General features: G+C 48.2%; 1 protein-coding gene across 1 annotated transcript in view; it reads right to left on the bottom strand.

Moving 5' to 3' along the window:
* FAT2 (FAT atypical cadherin 2) overlaps positions 1-20,659 on the bottom strand; it is an 86,048-nt gene that overhangs the window by 52,392 nt on the left and 12,997 nt on the right. Inside the window, exons 3-5 of the mRNA XM_083181753.1 lie at positions 3,383-3,444; positions 1,632-1,943; positions 1,038-1,248 (exon numbers count right to left, since the gene is read on the bottom strand). Coding sequence (XP_083037879.1) covers positions 1,038-1,248; positions 1,632-1,943; positions 3,383-3,444 — 585 coding nt within the window. The remainder of the gene's footprint in view (positions 1-1,037; positions 1,249-1,631; positions 1,944-3,382; positions 3,445-20,659) is intronic.

Here is a 20,659-nt window from a genome sequence, read left to right as displayed (position 1 = left end):
AAATAAAATATGCTAAGAGGTTGCTATGAGCAACTTCTCCACTTTAACACTTTTTAACACTTGATTACTTGATTATATTTGAAGATAACTGCTCTGTGGGCGGGACATCTGCGCCCGCACTTCGCCACACATCGCCGGCTACCGCAGACATAATAATCGCATATATGCACTACCACTGTTGCGTTGTAGCCGACGATGCACAGCAGGTCCCGGTGGCTCCCCCTCCCTCCCTTACCCAGCTGGGTGCTGCTGCGGGCTCTCCTCCTCCTCCCTGCACCCGGAAGAAGATTTACAGTGCAGGGAGGAGAAGGTCACAGGTCCGGGCAGCACAAAGCGCTGTGCTGCCTAAACACAGGTGAGGGGGGGGGGGGGGGGGGGAGCGGCGGTTGCGAGGCAATGGGGGTCCATGTGGGGCAGAGTGGGTGGCATTAAGAAATCCATAGGCTTCTATGGGGGTATCCTGCCTATCAAAATACGGTATAAACCCCGATAACTGGGTTTTTACCACATTTCTCAATTAGAGAATCCCGCCCACTTTATTCAAAGACAGGCGTTGCTTGTATGTTTTTATGCATATTGATTTTTACCATAGTAAAGTTATCTATTAATTAAATTCCTCCAGGTGTATGGCGCTCTCTTTTTATTCACTTATATATATATATATATATATATATATATATAGATATATACTTATATTGAACAGATTAGTTTTGAATGTTTTTTTAAAAATCCTCTTGCTGTCATTAGCAATGTCCAGAATTTCACTTGGGAGCAGCCGCAATTTACATTTCTAAGAAATACCTTGAGTATTAATATGTATATATTGAATGGTGGAGCAATCTCTTAATTGTCGCGCCTGATTGTATTGTCGTTATATGTTGCTTGTATGTATCCATCTCTTAATATACATAATCCAAATAAAATGTTCCTTTTCTCCAATTTCTAAGTAAAATATTCAGGTTTTATGCTTATTCTACTAAATATGTACAACAATAGAAATCTCTAGTGTAAGGTTAAAAAAATAAACTTGACTTTACCTATGATGTCAAACCAACACCAACTGTACACGGGGTCTGTGCTGATCAGTCCCAGCATGTGGTTCACGGGATCTGTTTCCATAACTTGGAAAGTAAATTGAGGCTCATCAAATGCTAGGGACTCATCTGAAGGTTTCGGAAGTGGGATCCAATGGATGTGCAGTCTCACAGAGGATGATCGGGAGGGGTTGCCCCCATCTGCTGCTTTTATCTGTAAGTAATTCAACAGTCAGGCATCGATAAACTTGGAATTGTGCAGATTACATTCAATGTATAAAAGGTTAAAGAGTAGATGTATGAAGCAGTGATAAGGGAGGAGAAGTGATCATGGCAACCAATCAGCACTGAAGTAACATCTATAATTTGCATAATATAAAATGATACAGAGCAGCTGATTGGTTGCCATGGGCCTCTTCTCCTCATTTACCCCTTAATGACAAAGGTACCAGCCCACTGTACATTTCCAGTGTTCCCACTGGCTCCTCACACAGAATTGACATTAATGGAAAAGCAGGCGACCCAGGCCCCTCACTTATGGGCAGGAGATTTAGAATACAGCAATATACAGTATTAAGCTGGTTCTTCCCTACTCACCGTCAATATTTCATACTCTCCAGCTGCAAACGTGGCGGTGGAAGAGATGACACCAGTAGCAAAGTCAATTGTAAATTTGTCGCTAGATTGTTCAACAATACTGTACGTGACTTGGCCATTAATGCCTTTGTCCCGATCCATAGCTATGAGCCGGTAGATAGGAGCGGGTTCTGGGGATGCCGTGTGTTCTAGAAGTTTTACACTGAAGAGCTTCTGGGAGAATGCTGGAGTATTGTCATTCACATCGAGGACCTGTATGACAACCCGAGAAATGGACTGCAGAGGAGGCATCCCATTATCTGACACCGTGACCTGTTGGAAAGACAGTTTAAGGATTATGGGGAGATGTATCAAACCTTCCAAAAAGAAAAAAGTGGATAAGCTGCCCATAACAACCAATCCGAATCTACCTAACATTTTATAGAATTACTAGACAAATAATAAGAACATATTCACTGCTCCTCTTTGGAAGGTGTAAAACATCTCCCCTTTTTCCTAGACAGCAGTTTTCCTTTAACCACTAGATCCATCCATCACTGCTAGATACATAAGACTTGAAAATAATGAAACATTTCGGCCTGATAGATTCTTTTTTCTATGTTAATCTATATGGCTAGGTTTCTTGTGGGGTAATATGCATAACTGTAGGCAAATCTTGTGTGCGCAAAAAAAAAAAAAAAGGATTTTACATTAAATTACATTATGGGCGGTATTCAATGAGCCTGATTCGCCAGGTTTTTATGGCGAATTTGTGCTGTTTGGCGAATTTCTGACTAAAACGGTGAATCACCCTATTCAATAACCACATGGCGAATACATTTGAAGGTTTTTTTCGCCATGATTCACCGAGTAGCAATCGCTATCTTTTTATGGAGAAGTGGAATGTGAACTTTTAAAATAAAGTGTTTTGTTTTTTACATTTGGTGTCTAAAAATCAGGAATTTTATTCTGAGGAGGGGCATGCTATTTTTATTCATGTGCTGTAAGCACCTGAATATATATTTAATTAAAAAAAAAAATATTTATATATATTTTTTTTTACACAGCAGCCAGCAGGGGGCGCCGGAGCCGAGCCGCTCATTACATATTCATATATTCACTGCACCCGATCGTTACGATCGGGTATAGTGAATATAGGTCCCCTGCTGGCACCCCCGGGGGGCAGGCTGTGCTGCCTGGCACCCGGGGAGCCCACCTAACCCCCACAAACGCTCTGGGCCAGGCAGAGAGACTTCCATCTCTCTGCCTGCCACCGTCCTCAGGCTCCCTGCGGCAATCGCCGCAGGAGCTCATATTCGCCAGTCAGGGGCAGTGAGCCCCTGACACGTTGAATACCGGAGCCCGCCGGCTCCGGAACGTGGCGAATGTGCAGCGAATCCTAAAAAGGATTCGCTGCACCTCGCAGGTATTCTCATTGAATACCGCCCAATGTGGGAAGAGATGTACCAAGCTTTAGAGAGTGATAAGGTGAGAAAGATAAAGTACCAATCAGTTCCTAGCTGTCATGTAATAGGCCGTGTTTGAAAAATGACAGTTAGAAGCTGATTGGCTGGTACTTTCTATATCTTCACTTTATCAAGGCTTAGTACATGTGCCCCATATTTTATTCTTAGCGGGCTTGATGTGGACTGTTTTTCCACACTTTACAACCAGGGGTCTACTGATGCTGCTTTATTCTAAAGTTAAACCATTTTAACAATAATTGTCCCCTACATGACAAGTTTATATATCACAGAAGAGTGTTCACTCACCTCAAGAATGTGCTCTTCTCTGTTTTCCCGGTCTAGCTGCTTCTCGGTGGTAGAGATCAAACCTACAGGTCAGAAAACACAGTTCATGGCAAAACTTACTCTCAGTTCTTTAAATCGGAATTAAACCCCCTCTTCCCCAGTCCCTCACCCATTTACATCAATGGTGGAATATGTGTCTCACCATCGGTGCTGTATACTGTGTACAGCATATAGTACAGTGGTCACCCAATTTATTTTTAAAGAAAGGAGTGAACAGGGAATAATCTAAAATAAAATAGGCCTGATCCTGACTTGGATGCCGTGCTGACGCTTACTTATGTTAAGGTTCTTTTGCACCCGTGAATGCTGCAAAATCTCTGAATACTCACTGCAAATGCTTTAAGGTGGCCATACACTACTGTGTTATATCGCAGCAGTGTATGGCCATCCGGCCCCCCTTGAGCCGCCCGGGACCTTCCCGAGCAGCATGATTGGATGCGATACATCTTATGCGGTCCTTTCACATATGATGTATCGCATGTGACCCCGTTCCCCCGCCGTTGGGAGGGGGCAAGTCGGACGTCTTACGGGCAGCAGGTCCGACTTCCGGTTCAGGTCCGATGCGCACTGGACCAAGCATCAGACACATCCGATTTCTCGGCCCGAACCATCGGATTGGCTAAAGTAGGCCCAAATTGGACTAGGGTATGGGAAACTGTAGTCTGTGGAGACATCTTACATCTTACTATTTCTTCTTACATGGTTTTCTACACGTGGCAGGTCTGTCATGGAGATGCTATAGATAACTGTGAACTATGTACCACCTACCTTAAATGTTTTATTTTCAGCATTTTAAATAGTCTAGAACCCAATGAACCCAGTGCAGTATTCTGATAAATGTTATTTTCAGCTACAAATGGAGCAATAGATGATAAGCAATCACAGATGGTGATTACAGGTACCAGCAATTTGTCTTCCAGACCAGAATGTATTTATAATGTATGTGTGTAGAACTGACATGCCTAAAACTGGCTCCTCATTGCCAGCAATCTATAGACTTTAAGAAAGCAGAACATACAGTGGTTCATTCAGAATTGTACGCACATTTGTTACAAAAGCTACAAATTGCAGGGCTCCTAGAGCCAGGGGCGCACACCACACACCCTACACCCATATAATTATACTCAAGTATCTGGAGTGCATCGGCATCAGCACAGAAATCTCTGTGAAAATGGCATGGCGGACATTTTCCTGGAGATCTCAGCAGGCACAGTAGCTCTGACACAAATGTGACTGTTGTAGGCCTCTACAGTGCCTTGCAAAAGTATTCACCCCCCTTGACATTTTTTTTTATGTTTTGTTGCCTCACAATGGATTGTTTGAGGGTTTGCATTATTTCATTCACAGCACATGCCTACAACTTTGAAGATGTTTTGTCTATTTTTATTGAGAAGCAAACAACAAATAGGACACGGGCATATTTACTCACTAAATATTCACTAGCTCAGTGAAGTGATAAAGGGGGAAATTTACTAAAGGAAATTTGTAAAAAATAGGTGTATTTGTATCCAGAAATACACTTATTTTTGACATTTACTATCCCGAAAATAAGGCAATTCGGTACTTGTGTATTTTGGTGGCGCCCATCGCATCGCATACCATAAGGCATATGATGGTATGCGATGCGACGCGATATCGCGCGATGCTGTACAATGTCATACAATTTTAAAATTGTATGACATTGTACATGGCATTCAATGCCATACAATGCGATTAAACATTGTATAAGCACCCTAATGGGTGCTTACAATGTGAAATGCACCCCCACGCCACCCCCCCCCACTATAAACGTGAACCCGAAGCGTTGCGAGCGCAGCGAGCCCGCGAGGGGCGGCGGTACGGGTCCTCCGACCTTTTCATACCCCCACTATCCACGTCGGCGTGGAGTTGAGAATAGAAAGTGTGGCGAGCGCAGCGAGCCACCGAGCCCGAAGCGTGGCGAGCGCAGCGAGCCCCGCGAGGGGACGCGGATACCTGTGAAGCCCGCGAGGGGACTCCGATACCTGTGAAGGTATCCGCGTCCCCTCGCGGGGCTCGCTGCGCTTGCCACGCTTCGGGCTCGGTGGCTCGCTGCGCTCGCCACACTTTATATTCTCAACTCCACGCCGACGTGGATAGTGGGGGTATGAAAAGGTCGGAGGACGCGTACCGCCGCCCCTCGCGGGCTCGCTGCGCTCGCCACACTTCGGGTTCACATTTATAGTGTGGGGGGGTGGGTGTTGTGGGGGTGCATTTCACATTGTAAGCACCCATTAGGGTGCTTAAAAGCACCCTTTATGGTGCTTAGACGATCTTTCATCGCATAGGGGGCAAAAATCGCGTTGCATCGCATGCTACGCGGCGAGATATAAACATTGCGCGATGCACATCGGGGGCGCCGCTATAATACACAAGTACCGGCAATTCGTATTCGTATTAATACCACATCAATACGAATACGAATTGCCGTATTTTCGGGATAGTAAATGTCAAAAATAAGTGTATTTCTGGATACAAATACACCTATTTTTTTTTTACAAATTTCCTTTAGTAAATTTCCCCCAAAGTGTCTGGTTTTATCTCCGGCCAATCAGCTCCTAACTGCAAAGTTACAGTCTCGGTTTGAAAAATGACAGTTAGGAGCCGATTGGCCGGTGATAAAAAACCATGCACTTTATCACTTCACCGAGCTTAATAAATCTACCCCTCAATGACAGAAAACTTCAGCGTGCATAAGTATTCACCCACTAAAGTCAAAACTGGTGATAGGCCTATTTTTATTTGGATTGCTGGAGCTGCCGCTCCAACTGCCCCATGGTAATCTGGCCCTGACTATATAAAAATACTAAAAAACACTACCTATGAAATCACCATGAATATGACTTAGGAATCCTATAGAGGAGATGTATCTGACCTTAAAAGGATAAGTGGATAATTAGCCCACAGCAACCAATGAGCTCTAACCTATTTTTTTTATATGTACAAGGAAAAAGATAGCTAAAATATCATTGATTTCTATGAACAACTTCTCCCCTTGTCCTCTTTAGAAGGGTTGATACATCTGTTATTTGGGCCATATCAATGTTCGTACTTGTGTATTATCTGGGCGGCCGTTTTTTTCATTGCACGTTAAAAAATCGCGTCGCATCGCATCGCATACAATCATATCGCATGTGATGCGATGCGACGGGATTGGACCCAATTTTTAATCGTACAGGCACCCAGATGCCTGATTCCTATGTTAAATGCCCCCCCAGACCCGATTTTTGATTGTACACCCACCCGGATGGGTGATTACTACAGATGGGTCTTGTCCCATCTTTGCAGGGGATGGCGCTGGCGTCGCCAGCCGCCATCCCCCGCCAGCGCCATGGCGATGGTGAGAAGGGGACGGGCGCGCACGAGCGGCGCGCGCGTCCCCTTCCGACGGCGCTTCGATCCGTTCCCCCGGGTCCCCGCCGGCTTGCCGGCGGTAACCCGGGGTCCCCGCCGCCTGCCCGCACCCCCCCCTAACCCCCCCTAACCCTGTCCGTCTCCCTGAGGCGGAGACGGACAGGGTTTCCGTCGCGCTAGCGACGGAGACTGAGACGCGCGTGCGCGTGAGACGCACGCGCGTCTCAGTCTCCTCGCTGGCGAGGCTGCTGGCGGGTCGCCAGCGCGTACGTTCTGGCGACCCGCCAGCAAGGATGGGACAAGACCCATCTGTATGTTAAATGGCCCCCCATTGTTAACGCCATCCCAGTATCAACGCCAACCCGAAGCGTGGCGAGAGAAGCGAGCCCGCGAGGGGTGGCGGTACGCATCCTCCAACCTTTTGATACCCCCACTATCCACGTCGGCGTGGAGTAGATTTTATATAGTGGCGAGCCCGAAACGTGGCGAGCGGACGCGGAATACATGTGCAGTAATACCCGTCCGCTCGCCACGCTTCGGGCTCGGTGGCTCGCTGCGCTCGCCACACTATATAAAATCAACTCCACGCCGACGTGGATAGTGGGGGTATGAAAAGGTCGGACGACGCATACCGCCGCCCCTCGCGGGCTCGCTGCACTCCCACGCTTCTGGTTGGCGTTGATACTGGGGTGGCATTAACAATGGGGGTGGCATTTACCATAGTAATCACCCATCAGGTTGGGTGTACAATTAAAAACAGGGTATGGGGGGGGCATTTAACATTATAATCAGGCATCAGGGTGCCTGTACAATGTAATATCGGGTATATTCGCGTCGCATCACATGCCACTAGTTAAGGCATGCGATGCGACGCGATATTAAAATTGTACACTCCTCCCGGGAAAAGCTCAAAATCGGGTCCAATCGCATTGCATGCCATAACTAGTGGCATGCAATAATCGGCACCCAGATAATACACAAGTACCCAATGTTCTTTCCACTGGTGCTCTGCAGTATGAAGTTGGAAAGTGCCGTTTGTTCCGAACAAAACTCATATGCAGGCAGCTCGGTCTTTATGTGCGCGGCTAGATTACACAGTCTTGAAAGGACACAGCTGTGTGGGAGGGAAGCATTGTGCCTACAGCGGTAGTGAATAGCTGCTCGGCATTGTTAGAGCCACACTCATGTTGGAACAGGTAAAACGAGGATCAGCTGTGTATTGTTATTTGTTTAGCAGATCCTCTCTCCAGAAGTTGGGCTGTTACTCTGTGTGAAAGAAAGCCAAGAATTTTAGGGCTTAACCTACTTTAAGCAGCAGAGGCCACCAGTGCCAAATTCAAAATCAAAAAGTTCCCCATGGTACACTATTTGCTATGACAAATACAAGGAGTCTGTAGGGGCAGGCAAGCAGAAAACTAGATTTGCCTAACCCCTAACATGCTCCTCTACAAAGAATACAAAAGAGAACTTTGGCTTTAAGTCATTGCAGTTCCAGACTTTATGTACCGCATTGAATCATTTACCTAATGGATCTGGGACAAGTATGTGAAGCATGCAACTTCTTGTCTACTGCATTTTTTAATAGTTTCTTCTAGTTTTGTATTGCATACCTCGCAACATGACCCTCTCCAGGAGGGACACAATGCTCTGGTTCTGGACTTCCCTCGTAATGTATGCTTCCCATCACCTGTTTTAAACAGGCTAACTGATAAGACAGGTGTTTTACCAAGGGTGATGGCAATCATACATTACCAGGGAAGTCCGGGAATAGAGCATTGAGTTCCTCCTGGAATGGGTGATGTTGGGAGGTATACATTGGCTTAGCTTAAGGTAAAATTTCTGAAACACAAAACTATTGAGGTATATAGTATTTTGCAAAACACTTAAGGTGCCCATACACAGTGCGATTATCGCGGGTTCCAGACGGGGACCTGACAGTCATTTACCCGACATCTGGATCCCGACTGTTAAAATACCGATGCACGGGTTCCCGACGGCCACTGGCTATTCTCCCTCGTGGGGGTCCACGACCCCCATAGAGGGAGAATAGAATAGGTGGCGAGCATAGTGAGCCACTGTGCCCGCAGCGTGGCTAGTGCAGCGAGCCGGCAAGGGGCTTTGTTGCACTCGCCATGCTGTCTGAGTCCGGCCAGTCGGGATCCCAACATCGGGCTAATGACTGTCAGGATCGCGACTGTGGGAACCCTGTACCACACCCGATTATCGCATGCGTTATGGGCTAGATCGCATCGCATGCGTTTTGCATGCAATTTGCATGTGTTGCGAAGCAATCAGAAGGCAGTCCAAAAAGTATGTGCAGCACATACTTTTTGTACGGTGTGCTCGAGATGCGCGGGAGCGCGCATCACATCGCATGGTGCAAACGCACTATGTATTGGCACCTTTACTGGTAGTGCAGTGTGCTGCCATTGGTGCAAACTCCCTATGCTCCTGCCAAAGCACACACGTTTACAGAGCAAGATTCTGGTGTTTGCATAAGAGAAAACACTTGTGCTGGACGGACCATAAGAGTTGGTTTGTGGAGAAGAACCACAATGAGATTTCAACTCCTTTTATTACAATTGGGTTAAAGGGGTACAGTTTTATGGGTATTCTTTACTGTGCTAAAAAGGAGGGGGAGGGGGGGTACCAATATCTTTCAGCACACACCTGGCAGTAACTTGTAGGTGGTATGCTGCATTATATGAATACATAGGGGGGCAGATGTACTAAGGCTTGGAGAGCGATGAATTGGAGAGAGAGATAAACTACCAATCAACCTTCTAAAGGTCCATACACACTGGGCGACTATGCCCCGTGTGTATGGACAGCGATGATGCCTGGCGCCGATGGAGGGGGAGGACGGCATTGCATAGCGGAGCGCTATGCAAAGCCGCCCTGAAAGCCGCTAATCTGCTGGTATAACCAGCAGATGAACGGCTTTCCCGGAGATGTTGCAAGAGTGGGCAGCAGCGCTCACCGCTCATCGCCCGGGCATACACACTGGGCGGCTTTGAGCTGAAAGTCGCCCAGTGTGTATGGGCCTTAACTGTCATTTTCAAAAACAGCCTGTAACATGGAACTTCGGAAGTGACTGCTGGCACTTTATCTCTCTATCCTTTATAACTCTTGTAGGCTTGGTACATCTCCCCACATTCATGGGGGGGTTACTACTGTAACACTGTCCATTTTTACTGTTTCGATTTATATTTGTGTAGAGCATTTCCCATTCATTTGAATATCCAATTTATTTTAATGGCAAACATGCTGAAAATTACATTGAAATGAATGGACTATTGAAATGAATGGGAAAATGTTTTTCAGTGTGCACTTGATACATTTGTAAATGCATGTAGAAGTGTCATGCGTATGTCAACCGTATATCAAGCGTTTATTGAACACACAGGCGATTTGAACTTGAAGCAAACACAACCTCAGTGGATAATAGCCTCCAGTGGGTACTTAGTAGGCCACATGGCCCCGGAATTAAGTGTTTAGTTATTAAAGTCTTAAACTTTTATCAATTTAACTATGACCTAACTAGTCAGCTGGGGCTTATAACTGTCAATGCGCTCTTTAAATGATGCTACTGCATGAAACCATTATCGCCAAAGGAAAGAAAGACTTTCAGGTGGCAGCTTAGTGGGTCATAACAATAATCCCTTAGTATTTTTTGAAGCTGTCAATATAGGATACATGGCTTTGTAACTCACACATAATAGTGTCAATTATTTACAAATAGTGCTACTCACATATTGCTCTATATACCCAGAATGCATAGTGCTTAACTATGTTAACCCTTGTAGCTCCAAGCCAGGTTCACAAAGGAACGTTGAATATAAATAGGCAACATAGGAGTCTATATATTTTTAAAAATGTGTAAACTAAAAATATCTTAGTCAAAAATTGGCCATTAGCCAATATCTCACCCAGCGGCGGCTCCTACCTCGGCAGAGGAGGGGGGCTGCCGCAGTGCGGGCCCTCCGCTACCGCCATGCTTCTGGTCCCTGCCACAGGGCCGGCACATGCGCAGTAGCTTATTCGGTGCTGCACATGCACTGGCCCCCAGCCTCTATGGGCTGCTTTTGCAGCAGCCCACAGAGGCATAAATAGGGATCCAGGTCCGGCGCAGTATTGTCCTCATACTGCACATGTGCAGAACCCTGTTTTTATGGGCTGCTGCTCAGCAGCCCATGTAGAGATGTCCTGGAGGGAGGGAACACTTCCCAATGGGACTGCGTTGGGCGACTGGAAGGTCAGACTTTCAATAGGAAGTCACTGCCAGTCACAGTGAAGCCAGAGCAATCAAACAGACTGCATCTGCCTGCACTAAAACTGGCAATAATCTCACCGTCTGTACGGGGCTTTAAGACCATGACAAAATGAGGATTGAAGGCGCACACTAAATGGGCCAAGTGGATCTTATCTGCTATTGAAAGTCTATGTTTCTATGATAATAAGGGGTGTATTCAATGCTTTTTGACAGCTGAGACAGCGAGCAGTGCTGCCTGCTCGCTGTCACAGCTCGCAGGGTCAGTATTCAACTGACCCCTGAATACGCCGTTTCTCGCTAGGTTTTTGGAGTGAGGAGAAAAAATGGCGCGTGCCGCTGCTAAAACAGCGAGGCTCGTGGCTAAATGCAGCAGGCTCCCTGCAATAGCCACAAGCCTGGCTGTTTGGGGGAATCAGAGGACGGCAAGGATTTCCCCGGTGGTTGAATAAGGTGAGTGGCCGGCAAGGATTGCTTGTTTTTGACGATCCCCGCCGTTTAACCCCCTTGCCGGCCGCAATGAATACGGCCCTAAATGTTATGGTGCCCACACACAGTGAGATGTGTGCTAGGTGTGATTTGCAATTTGGCTATGCAATTTGGACTTTATACACTGTGCTAAATGAACTACATAAGATTTGGACTAGACTATAATATGTCATTTAAAAATGAAAGTACATATTGCATGCGATTCCCTACACAGGGTGCGATTTGAACTAGACACAATGCGATGTAGTACAAAAATAGCTGCCGCTACGTACTCTTTTGCCTTGCGATATGGACTACACAGGACTGCGCAGCGCAAAATAAACATGGTGCGATCTGAACTAGAAGTTATGCGATTTAAACTAAAATGTTAAACTCACGTGAGAATCGCACCATGTGTGGGAACCTTTAAGGTGCCCACACACAGTGCGATATATGTGGTGGGCAGTGGCGTAAGCTTGTCCCAGTTGCCGGGAGGCATGATAAATATTGGTGCCCCCCAAATAGGTCAATCAGTAAGGTGTCTGTCTACAGTAAGACATGTAATGGGTTCTAATACAGTGTGTGAAACTTGCATGAATTATGTTAGGAGGGGTAGTCAGCCACAGAAGCGATATTGGTGTCTTTCAATTAACTGATTCAAACTCGCAGGGGAGGAGAGGTGGCCCCTTAGAAGCAGGAGCCCGGCGGCAGATGACTCCATTGCCTCCCAGAGTTATGCCTCTGGCGGTGTGCATTCTACATGTGATGCATTTATTAAAACATTTAAAATGCATGCGACCGTGTTTGGGCACCATAAGTTCTAATTGTAACCATAGTAACCAAAGGACACAAAGGCTTTTATAATGGCTGAACTTGCATTTTCTATACTATACTGTAGGAGCCGGACTGGAGGCAAAGCCTAAGGGTAGGCTCCCCTGACAGGGTTTGTAGGGAGCTGATTAGCAAGATAGTCTTAGAAGGGGTGGCTAAGGAGAGGGTCATAGGGGGAGGGGCCTAACGGGGTGTTGAAGGGGTTTATAAGCAGGGTTCAGGCGGAAAATAGGGGTCACTGGGAGAATTTTCCAACAGCTAAGCAACGCTGGCATCTCCCATGGCTTCCCCAGGCAACGCTGATGCGGAGGTATCCGCTGCGCTGGCTGCCCTTAGGGAGGCAGCGGGCACCAGAGGGGCAGAGTGGCTGCAGCAGCAGATGTCAGGTCTGCTGGGGGGACTGGGAGCAGCAGCGCAAGAGGCTGCTCCAGCGGGTGCACGGCCTCGGAGGTCTAGGCCTCCGGAGCGCTTCAGCCCATCTGTGTCCCCCAGGGTTCAGCGCCGTTCACGGAGCCCCGTTAGGGACCCTCCAGGTCTGGCTGCGGGCCGGGCGACTTCCGCCCGCAGGACCAGGTCTGGGAGGAATCCAACCAGCAGGCGGAATCCAACCAGCAGGCGGAACCCTCCGCGCGGGGGGGATCCCCCCCCGTGCAAGATGATCCGGCGGTGCGAGGTACTGGACCAGGAGCGGCGGGGCATGCGGCGCATGCTGCTGCCCAGCGCGGGGTGAGTCGTGCCAGGGGGGCAGAAGTACAGGCTGAGGAACGCAGGCCTGGTACACGGAGCGAGCGGCGTCGAGCTGGCTCCGCCTCCAATGAGGTCACGCCGGCTGGCGCTGTACCTGAAGGTCGGGATGACAGGAGAAGAGAGATGGCAGCGTCAGCAGAGGATGGAGAAGTACCTGGTCCTTCCTCATTGGCTGCGGCTCGTCAGGACACTGGATCTGCGGCTGCTGGGTTCACAGCCCCCAGGCAGCCTGGTGAGTCTGTCTCTATGTCTGTTAATGCTTTAGCGCAGAGTCAGGGGGGGGGAGGGTTAGCCCTCCAAGGGGAGATGAGCAGGGGTTTTACTGAGTTATTGGTTTTGCAGATTGGTTAGCGGGTCTGCGACAGGGGGCGGGGCCGTCCCCGGCGGCGGCGTGGGTGCCGCAGAATGCGGGCACACCAGCCAGCAATAATGTGCCAATCAGCAGTAGTGTGCCAGTTAGCAGTGGGGTGCCGGTGAGCGGCGGGGTGCCGATATCGGGTGGTGGGCAAGTCAGCAGTAGTGCGGGGGCAGAAGCGAGCAGTGTGGAGACGCAGGAGGAGACTGGGAGGCTCAGTGACACGGCAAAAGGGGAGGTGTATGTATGTTTTGAGGGGCCATTGGGGGCCCACCTGAAGCAGGAGGTGAGGGAGAAGATTTGGAAAGGGGAATACGTGGATATATTTTCGCTGCTCCCTCTGGAACGTTTTAATTTGGATAGGCCCCGTAAGGAGGAGAAGAAGGAGGAGGAGGAACGGCGGCGGTATCGGCTGATACCGCGGTCATTCACGAACTGGTTGCAAGCATTTGCTATATTAGCTAGCGTGATTGGGGAGAAGGCACCTGACAATTGTTCAGGTTTGTTTGGTTACATGGATGCGATAGGGGAGGCGTACCGCGTGTACGGGGGCCTGGCTTGGCTACGGTACGATGAGCAGTTTAGACAGAGGAAGGCGGTGCGCCCTAACATACGTTGGGACCATAAGGATATTGCTTTATGGTTAAAGGTGACGGCTCCCATGAAAAGCGGGCAGCCCTTTCGTGGGGACGGGGGGGGGGGCCGAGAGAGGCCACAAATGGGACGGCCATGCAAAAGGGACTCTGTTTTGCCTTCAACGATGGGGCATGCCGGTTTGGGGCGAAGTGTAAATTTAAACACGAATGTTCCTCGTGTGGAGGGACCCATGGTGCAAATAAGTGCTTCAGAGGGAAGTCACGGGACGGTAATTCAAAAGGGGGAGACACCAGTTCGGCTGGAAAGGATGCTGGGCTATCTGCGTAGATATCCTGACCAGCAGACAGCCGCGTTGTTGGAGGAGGGGTTTAGGGAGGGTTTTAGGATACCTTCCGACGTGCAGGTTTCAGGGGGCTTTAGGAGGAATTTGAGGTCTGCAAGGGAACATCCAGAGGTGGTGCAGGAGAAATTGCTTAAGGAGGTGCTGCTGGGTCGTATGGCTGGACCTTTTGGGTCGGCACCATGGCCAGATTTGATAGTCTCTCCATTGGGGGGGGTGCCAAAAAAGGAGGCGAACAAGTTTCGTCTTATACACCATTTATCTTTTCCAAAAGGGGCGTCGGTCAATGATGGCATTGACCCCGACATCTGCTCGGTGGTTTATACATCGTTTGACGCGGCTGTTCAGTGGGTGAAGCAGTTTGGGAAAGGGGCTAGGTTGGCCAAGACTGATATTGAATCGGCATTTCGTTTGCTGCCGGTTCACCCGTCCAGTTTGCGTTTGTTAGGATGTTGTTGGGACGGGGAGTTTTTTGTTGATCGTTGTTTACCAATGGGTTGCTCCCTGTCGTGTGCTTATTTTGAGGCCTTTAGTTCTTTTTTGGAGTGGGTGGTTAAGGATGTCTCCGGATGCAGTTCAGTTATTCATTACCTAGATGACTTCTTATGTATTGGTCCCGGGGGGTCCGGGGTCTGCGATTTATTGTTGAGGACGGTTGAAAGGGTGTCGGCAGATTTCGGGGTCCCGCTTGCACCGGGTAAGACGGAGGGTCCTGCGACTGTAATCAGTTTTTTGGGTATTGTCATTGATACCGAGAATATGGAGTGCCGCTTGCCCGAGGAGAAATTGCTGGGTTTGAAGGCTGATGTAGAGAGGGCATTGCTGTTGAAGAAAATTAGATTGCGGGAATTGCAGTCCTTGCTGGGTAAATTGAATTTCGCGTGTCGCATTATGCCTATGGGCCGCATATTCAGCAGGAGGCTAGCAGCAGCGACAGCGGGGTGGTTCTTCCTCATCATTTTGTCAGATTAGGTAGGGAGTTGAAAGGTGACTTGCGGGTGTGGGCAACTTTTCTAGAGGCTTTTAACGGCAGAGCTTTGTGGATGTCAGACACATGTGTGGCCACGGAGTTAGACCTCTTCACAGATGCGGCCGGTAGTGGCGGTTTTGGGGCTTATTGCCAGGGACATTGGTGCGTAGGCCGGTGGCCTGAGTCTTGGGTGCAGAAGGGCATGGTTAAAAACTTGGCATTGTTGGAGTTGTTTCCTATTTTGGTTGCAGTAGTTGTTTGGGGGGATTTGTTCCGCAATAAGAAGATTTGTTTTTACTGCGATAATTTAGGGGTTGTCATGGCCATTAACCAATTGTCGGCATCTTCACCGCCAGTGGTCACTATTTTGCAGCAGTTAGTATTGGAATGCCTGGCCTTGAATTTGTGGGTGGTGGCGAAGCACGTGCCCGGTGTCTCTAACGGCATTGCGGATTCTTTATCTCGTTCACAGTGGGAGCGTTTCCGGGAGTTGGCGCCAGATGCGGACAGGGAGGGGACCGGGTTCCCGAGTCGGCTTTGGGATCTGCTGGACGGCTAGTCGACCAGCTCATCAGGGAATCTCTGGCCCCGAATACATGGGCGGCGTATAATCAGGAATGGCGTAGCTGGATGGCATGGCGTGAGGCAGCAGGTTTGAAAGAGGATGAGGACGAGTTGGCTGTCCTGCTATATATAGGCCATTGTAAGGAGATTGGTTGGTCAGTGGCAAAAATCACGCGCTGCATGGCGGGTTTGGCTTTTGGGTTTCGCGCCGGCGGTAGGCCAGATGTCACTAAGAATTTCCTGATTGCACAAGCTTTGAAAGGTTGGAGGAGAGGACATGTAGTAAATGATAAGAGAAGGCCGGTTTCCTTTCAGTTATTGCAGAATATGGGCATAAAGTTAGGGGCGGTTTGTAGTTCCAATTTTGAGGAAAGGTTGTTCGGGTTAGCTTTTTCGCTTGCCTTCTTCGGGGCACTGCGGATAGGTGAGCTGGTGAGCCCAAGCGTGTCCAGGCCCGGGGGCTTGTTAGAGGAGGATGTGGATTTCAAAGACAGATCAGTTGGGGAAGGGGAAGAAGGTAGTTCTCTTCTCTGTACCAGGGTCAGATATGTGCCCGGTGGCACGGCTAAGGAGATTTAAGGAAGTCAGAGTAGGCAGGGAAAGGGATCCTTTGTTGATGCATGCGAATGGATCCTTTTTATCACGATTCCAGTTCACAAGTGTGTTTAGAGCAGTCCTGCGGACGTTGGGCCTCAAGGGGGAGGATTATGCGGGTCACTCTTTCCGCATTGGGGCCGCAACTGAGGCTGCTAGAATGGGATTTGGGGATGAGTTAATTAAGCGTATTGGGCGGTGGGAATCGTCTCGTTTTCGCTCTTATGTTCGTTTAGGGGATTGTTGAGGTTGACTGTGTTCTTTTCACATCCTCCGTGCCTGATTTGGATTTTAGGACATTCTTATTTCTTTTGGGGAGCTTTACGGGCTGATGTCAGACCGAACGGCCGCCAGCTAGGTTTGGATAGAGAGGAGGCAGTGGTTCGCTGGCTGGGGAAGCGCAGTATGGTATGGAGTGGAGTTTTGCAAGAATTTCACCGTTTTGTTCGGCTTGGTAGGGCCCCCGATATATTAGTGTTGCATGTGGGTGGGAACGACCTTGGGGCAGACCGTTTAGGGAGTTGATACGGGATATCAAGTTTGATCTCCTACGTTTATGGGCAACGTTTCCGGAAGTGATCACGGTTTGGTCGGATATTGTGCCACGCCATTATTGGAGGGATGCAAGGTCGGCTGACAAGCTCAATAAGGCGCGGATTAAGGTTAATAGGGCGATTGGGCGTTTTATGGCCAGGAACGGGGCTGTGGTGGTGAGGCACAGGGAACTTGAGTCTGGTGCCGGGGCATTTTGGAGAGGGGATGGTGTGCACCTGAATGCGGTGGGAATAGATGTTTGGTCTTTGGGACTACAAGAAGGAATAGAAACAGCGTTCCGGATGTGGGGGGGGGCGCACGGGGTTAAGGGTTCAACCCCGTGCTTGGTGGCGGAGGGGGGGTCCTCGAGGTTAGTGGCATTGAGGCTTAATTATGCGGCGGGGAGGGCCCCATGAGGGGGCTGGACTCCCCTGGGTGAGGTTAATTAATGAGCACTGGGTGTTGACAATTGGTGCCCTCGAGCCAATCGCTATCGGCTGGGGGTAAGAACTCCTGGAAGTGCTTAGACGTGGGGATTGATTTATTGAGGGCCTCGGGGACCACCTTCCGTGGGGAATGTTTTTGGTTATTGTTAAACTTGTATTGTTTCAATAAAGATGGCCGCTGTGGCCAATTTTATCCAACAAGAGAGTTATGTCATTTTTGGGTGGATATATGGGCACAGCGATTAGACAATACCCTGTCATGTTGGGCTGATCTGCGTTATATAACTTATGCCCTGACTTATAAGAAGCCAAGTCTCCTCCTGAATGGAAATGACAAATTCAGTTGTGCTCACTTCTCAGTCCTGTACGTCTGTGTAATTGTGGGAGACGGCAGTTATACAGTGTGTTTAAGAGACAAAAGCCTGAAGGATTTGTGTAAACTGGAGAGTCTAATGACAGGTTGGTTCTTGTTTGTCAGAGGTAAAGTTAACAGCCCGCAGAACACTACATGGCCTGTTCTGTGTACTCGGAGCCATCAACGTTATGTCTGTGCTTCTCTGCTCATCCACAACTTTATGAAACAACTCGCCTCTATGTGCACACAAGTGCTCTAACATGGAATAACCACATCTGTTTTTCCATCATATTAGAATGTTATTGGTTGGTGTGGGCACGCGACAGCATGCACCTCTATCTATGTATAGTGGGTACACCCATGTTCAGTTACTTACCTTTCTGGAGTCCCACGTTAGTGCCACTGTTTCAGCAGTAATCACTCAGTAAATGGCAGGACATATTCCTGGTGATTTAGGCATACACAGTATAGATTTGTTGTTGGGAACATGATTGGCGACATCTTTCCGAAGACCTTCACATTTGCAATAGAGATTTATTGTTGAGAACAAGGCATGCACCATGTTTTTGGAGACCTGTACAATGGCAGGTCTCCAAAAAGAGTCTTCTGTGTCGCAGAGATGAGGGGGCTCGCACGGAGTGTGCACATGGGCCCATCCTCTCTTCAATCGCCCCTGGCCAATATACTTAATATTTATGAACTAGTAGATCAGACAAAAACGTCTCTTCTCGGCCGGGAGCAGCGCAAGAAGCACCGGGAGCAGCAGGGTCTGAGCACTAGAGTGCTCAGACCCTACGGTGCATGCACAAACCTCTGGAAAATGGTGAGGTGGACATTTTTCCGGGGATTTTTGCATGGCTCCATTGCTGTCGGCAGCAGTGCAGGCTTGTGGATTATGAGCACTAGAGTGGTCATAATCCATTGTGTATAACGCTGGAAAAATGGCCACTGTGCCATTTTTCGGGCAATTTTGGCAGCGCTCCTGTTGCTGGACTCTGGAGCGGATTAAAAAATGCATGCAGCGTGGGCCCCCAGGGACTCAGGGGCCCGTGTGCACCGCACAAATTGTCGACAACATATTATCGACATGAACAAGGCCAACATGGGCAAAATGTTGACACAAGCAAAAGGCCAACAATGGACATGATCGTCACATGAAAACGCTGACATGAGGTCGATTTGCCTTTCCCAATCTGTGTCCACATGGATGGCAAAATATGAAAAAGTTCAATAAAAAAAATTATAATTTGTTTTTCAATGATGTCATGCGTCGATCATTGTCATGTTGATGTTTTGCTTGGATCAGCATCTTGTCTATGTCGGCCTTGTGCATGTCAACCATATGCTGTTGACCTTTTGATTGTCCACCTAAGGCCTGGGTAATTTTAGGGGCACAGCCTTATTGCAGGAGCTATGACCATGCCAGGGTCAGATCCTGGAGAGGAATGTGATCAGTGTGACCACTCCTCATATGGTAGGCAGAGGAGACCGATACTGCTCAGCAGCAGCAGCCCCCCAGGAACCACTCACTCCCCATGTGCTGGGCTGAGGAGAAAGGTGAGAAAGGGAGGAGGGCGGCCATACCCATGTGCGCATAAATTAGCCTTGAAATCTTTTGTCCGTCCTGAACAAAAGATTTCAGATAAGCGCACATCTTCACCAAAGATTTATCTTAAGATACCATGTGCGTTATCGGTAAAAATCGGCCGATTTTTCGGTCGATCGGTCGGAAACCGGCAAAAATATTGTTCTACTGTGTGTGTGGGCACCTTTCTAGCTTCGTAAACTCTCCTTTGAGCCAAGTTGTAGTCCTCTCGCTTTCACTCAGCAATGAGCTGAGCAATGAGCAATGTACCATGGGTACAGACATAAGCACCTCTAACTTGGTGAGAGTCTTTAAACAAATTGAGAAATGTTGAGTAAAAAGAAGTAATTTAAAAATAGATCTACAATATGTAATTTTACAGGACAAGATATGCATACATAATGACAATGGCCCCAAGCTCATTTGTCCCTTCTCCTGTGGAGTTTGAGAACTACAGATACCAAATATACCAGGGTCAGTTTAGACAAATGTCAATCACCCTACCCCTGTGTCATGTGACCACAAGAGGAAACTGGAACATACAAACTCACTGCAGATAGCACCCTGGGTTGGCCACAAACCCAAGCTTCTTGGGTAGCTGCCATTCTCTACGGATCGGAGATATCGTCTGCTTGGTGAGCAACAATGGCCGTCCTTTTAGCTTTCTATAGGGACAGCCATACAACAAGCTTCTAAAAGTGAAGACTTTTATAACTTGGCAGCAGTAGGGAACACCCTATGGGAAAGCCTGGTGGAGAGGGATAGCTGGTGTGCCGGAGTAACCACAATGCCCATTGCAACTTTTCTACTCCACGCATGGCCACACATATCATAAGCTGGCATTTTCATTCTTACTTATCGCTGGTATGGGCTGTTATCAATGGGCCCAATACAGACCTGATTGCTGCTGTGTGAATTCGCATAAATCCCCCGCCCCCCCCCCAAAAAAAAATCCTCAACAGGAATGCTAATTTACGGGTACATATTGCCCCTAGGAGATTAGTGAGGCTGCTGCCATGAAATACCATCATGCAGATATGGACAAGTGACATCACTACTGTATAATTATAAGTTATGTCATAAAATGTAGTGATGTCACTTATGTCATGTGAAGCATTGAGCAATGAAGATACCACATGCATGAATCCAAGGAGCACCTGCGTAAAAGAGAATGTCTTACTTAATACTGGAGCATGGGAATTATACACCC

The sequence above is a fragment of the Crinia signifera genome, chromosome 4 (assembly GCF_055691185.1).
Source record: "Crinia signifera chromosome 4, ASM5569118v1, whole genome shotgun sequence".
Lineage (NCBI taxonomy): Eukaryota > Metazoa > Chordata > Amphibia > Anura > Myobatrachidae > Crinia > Crinia signifera.
The sequence above is the reverse complement of the archived record's forward strand: the minus strand, read 5'-3'. Positions and strand labels throughout refer to the sequence as shown.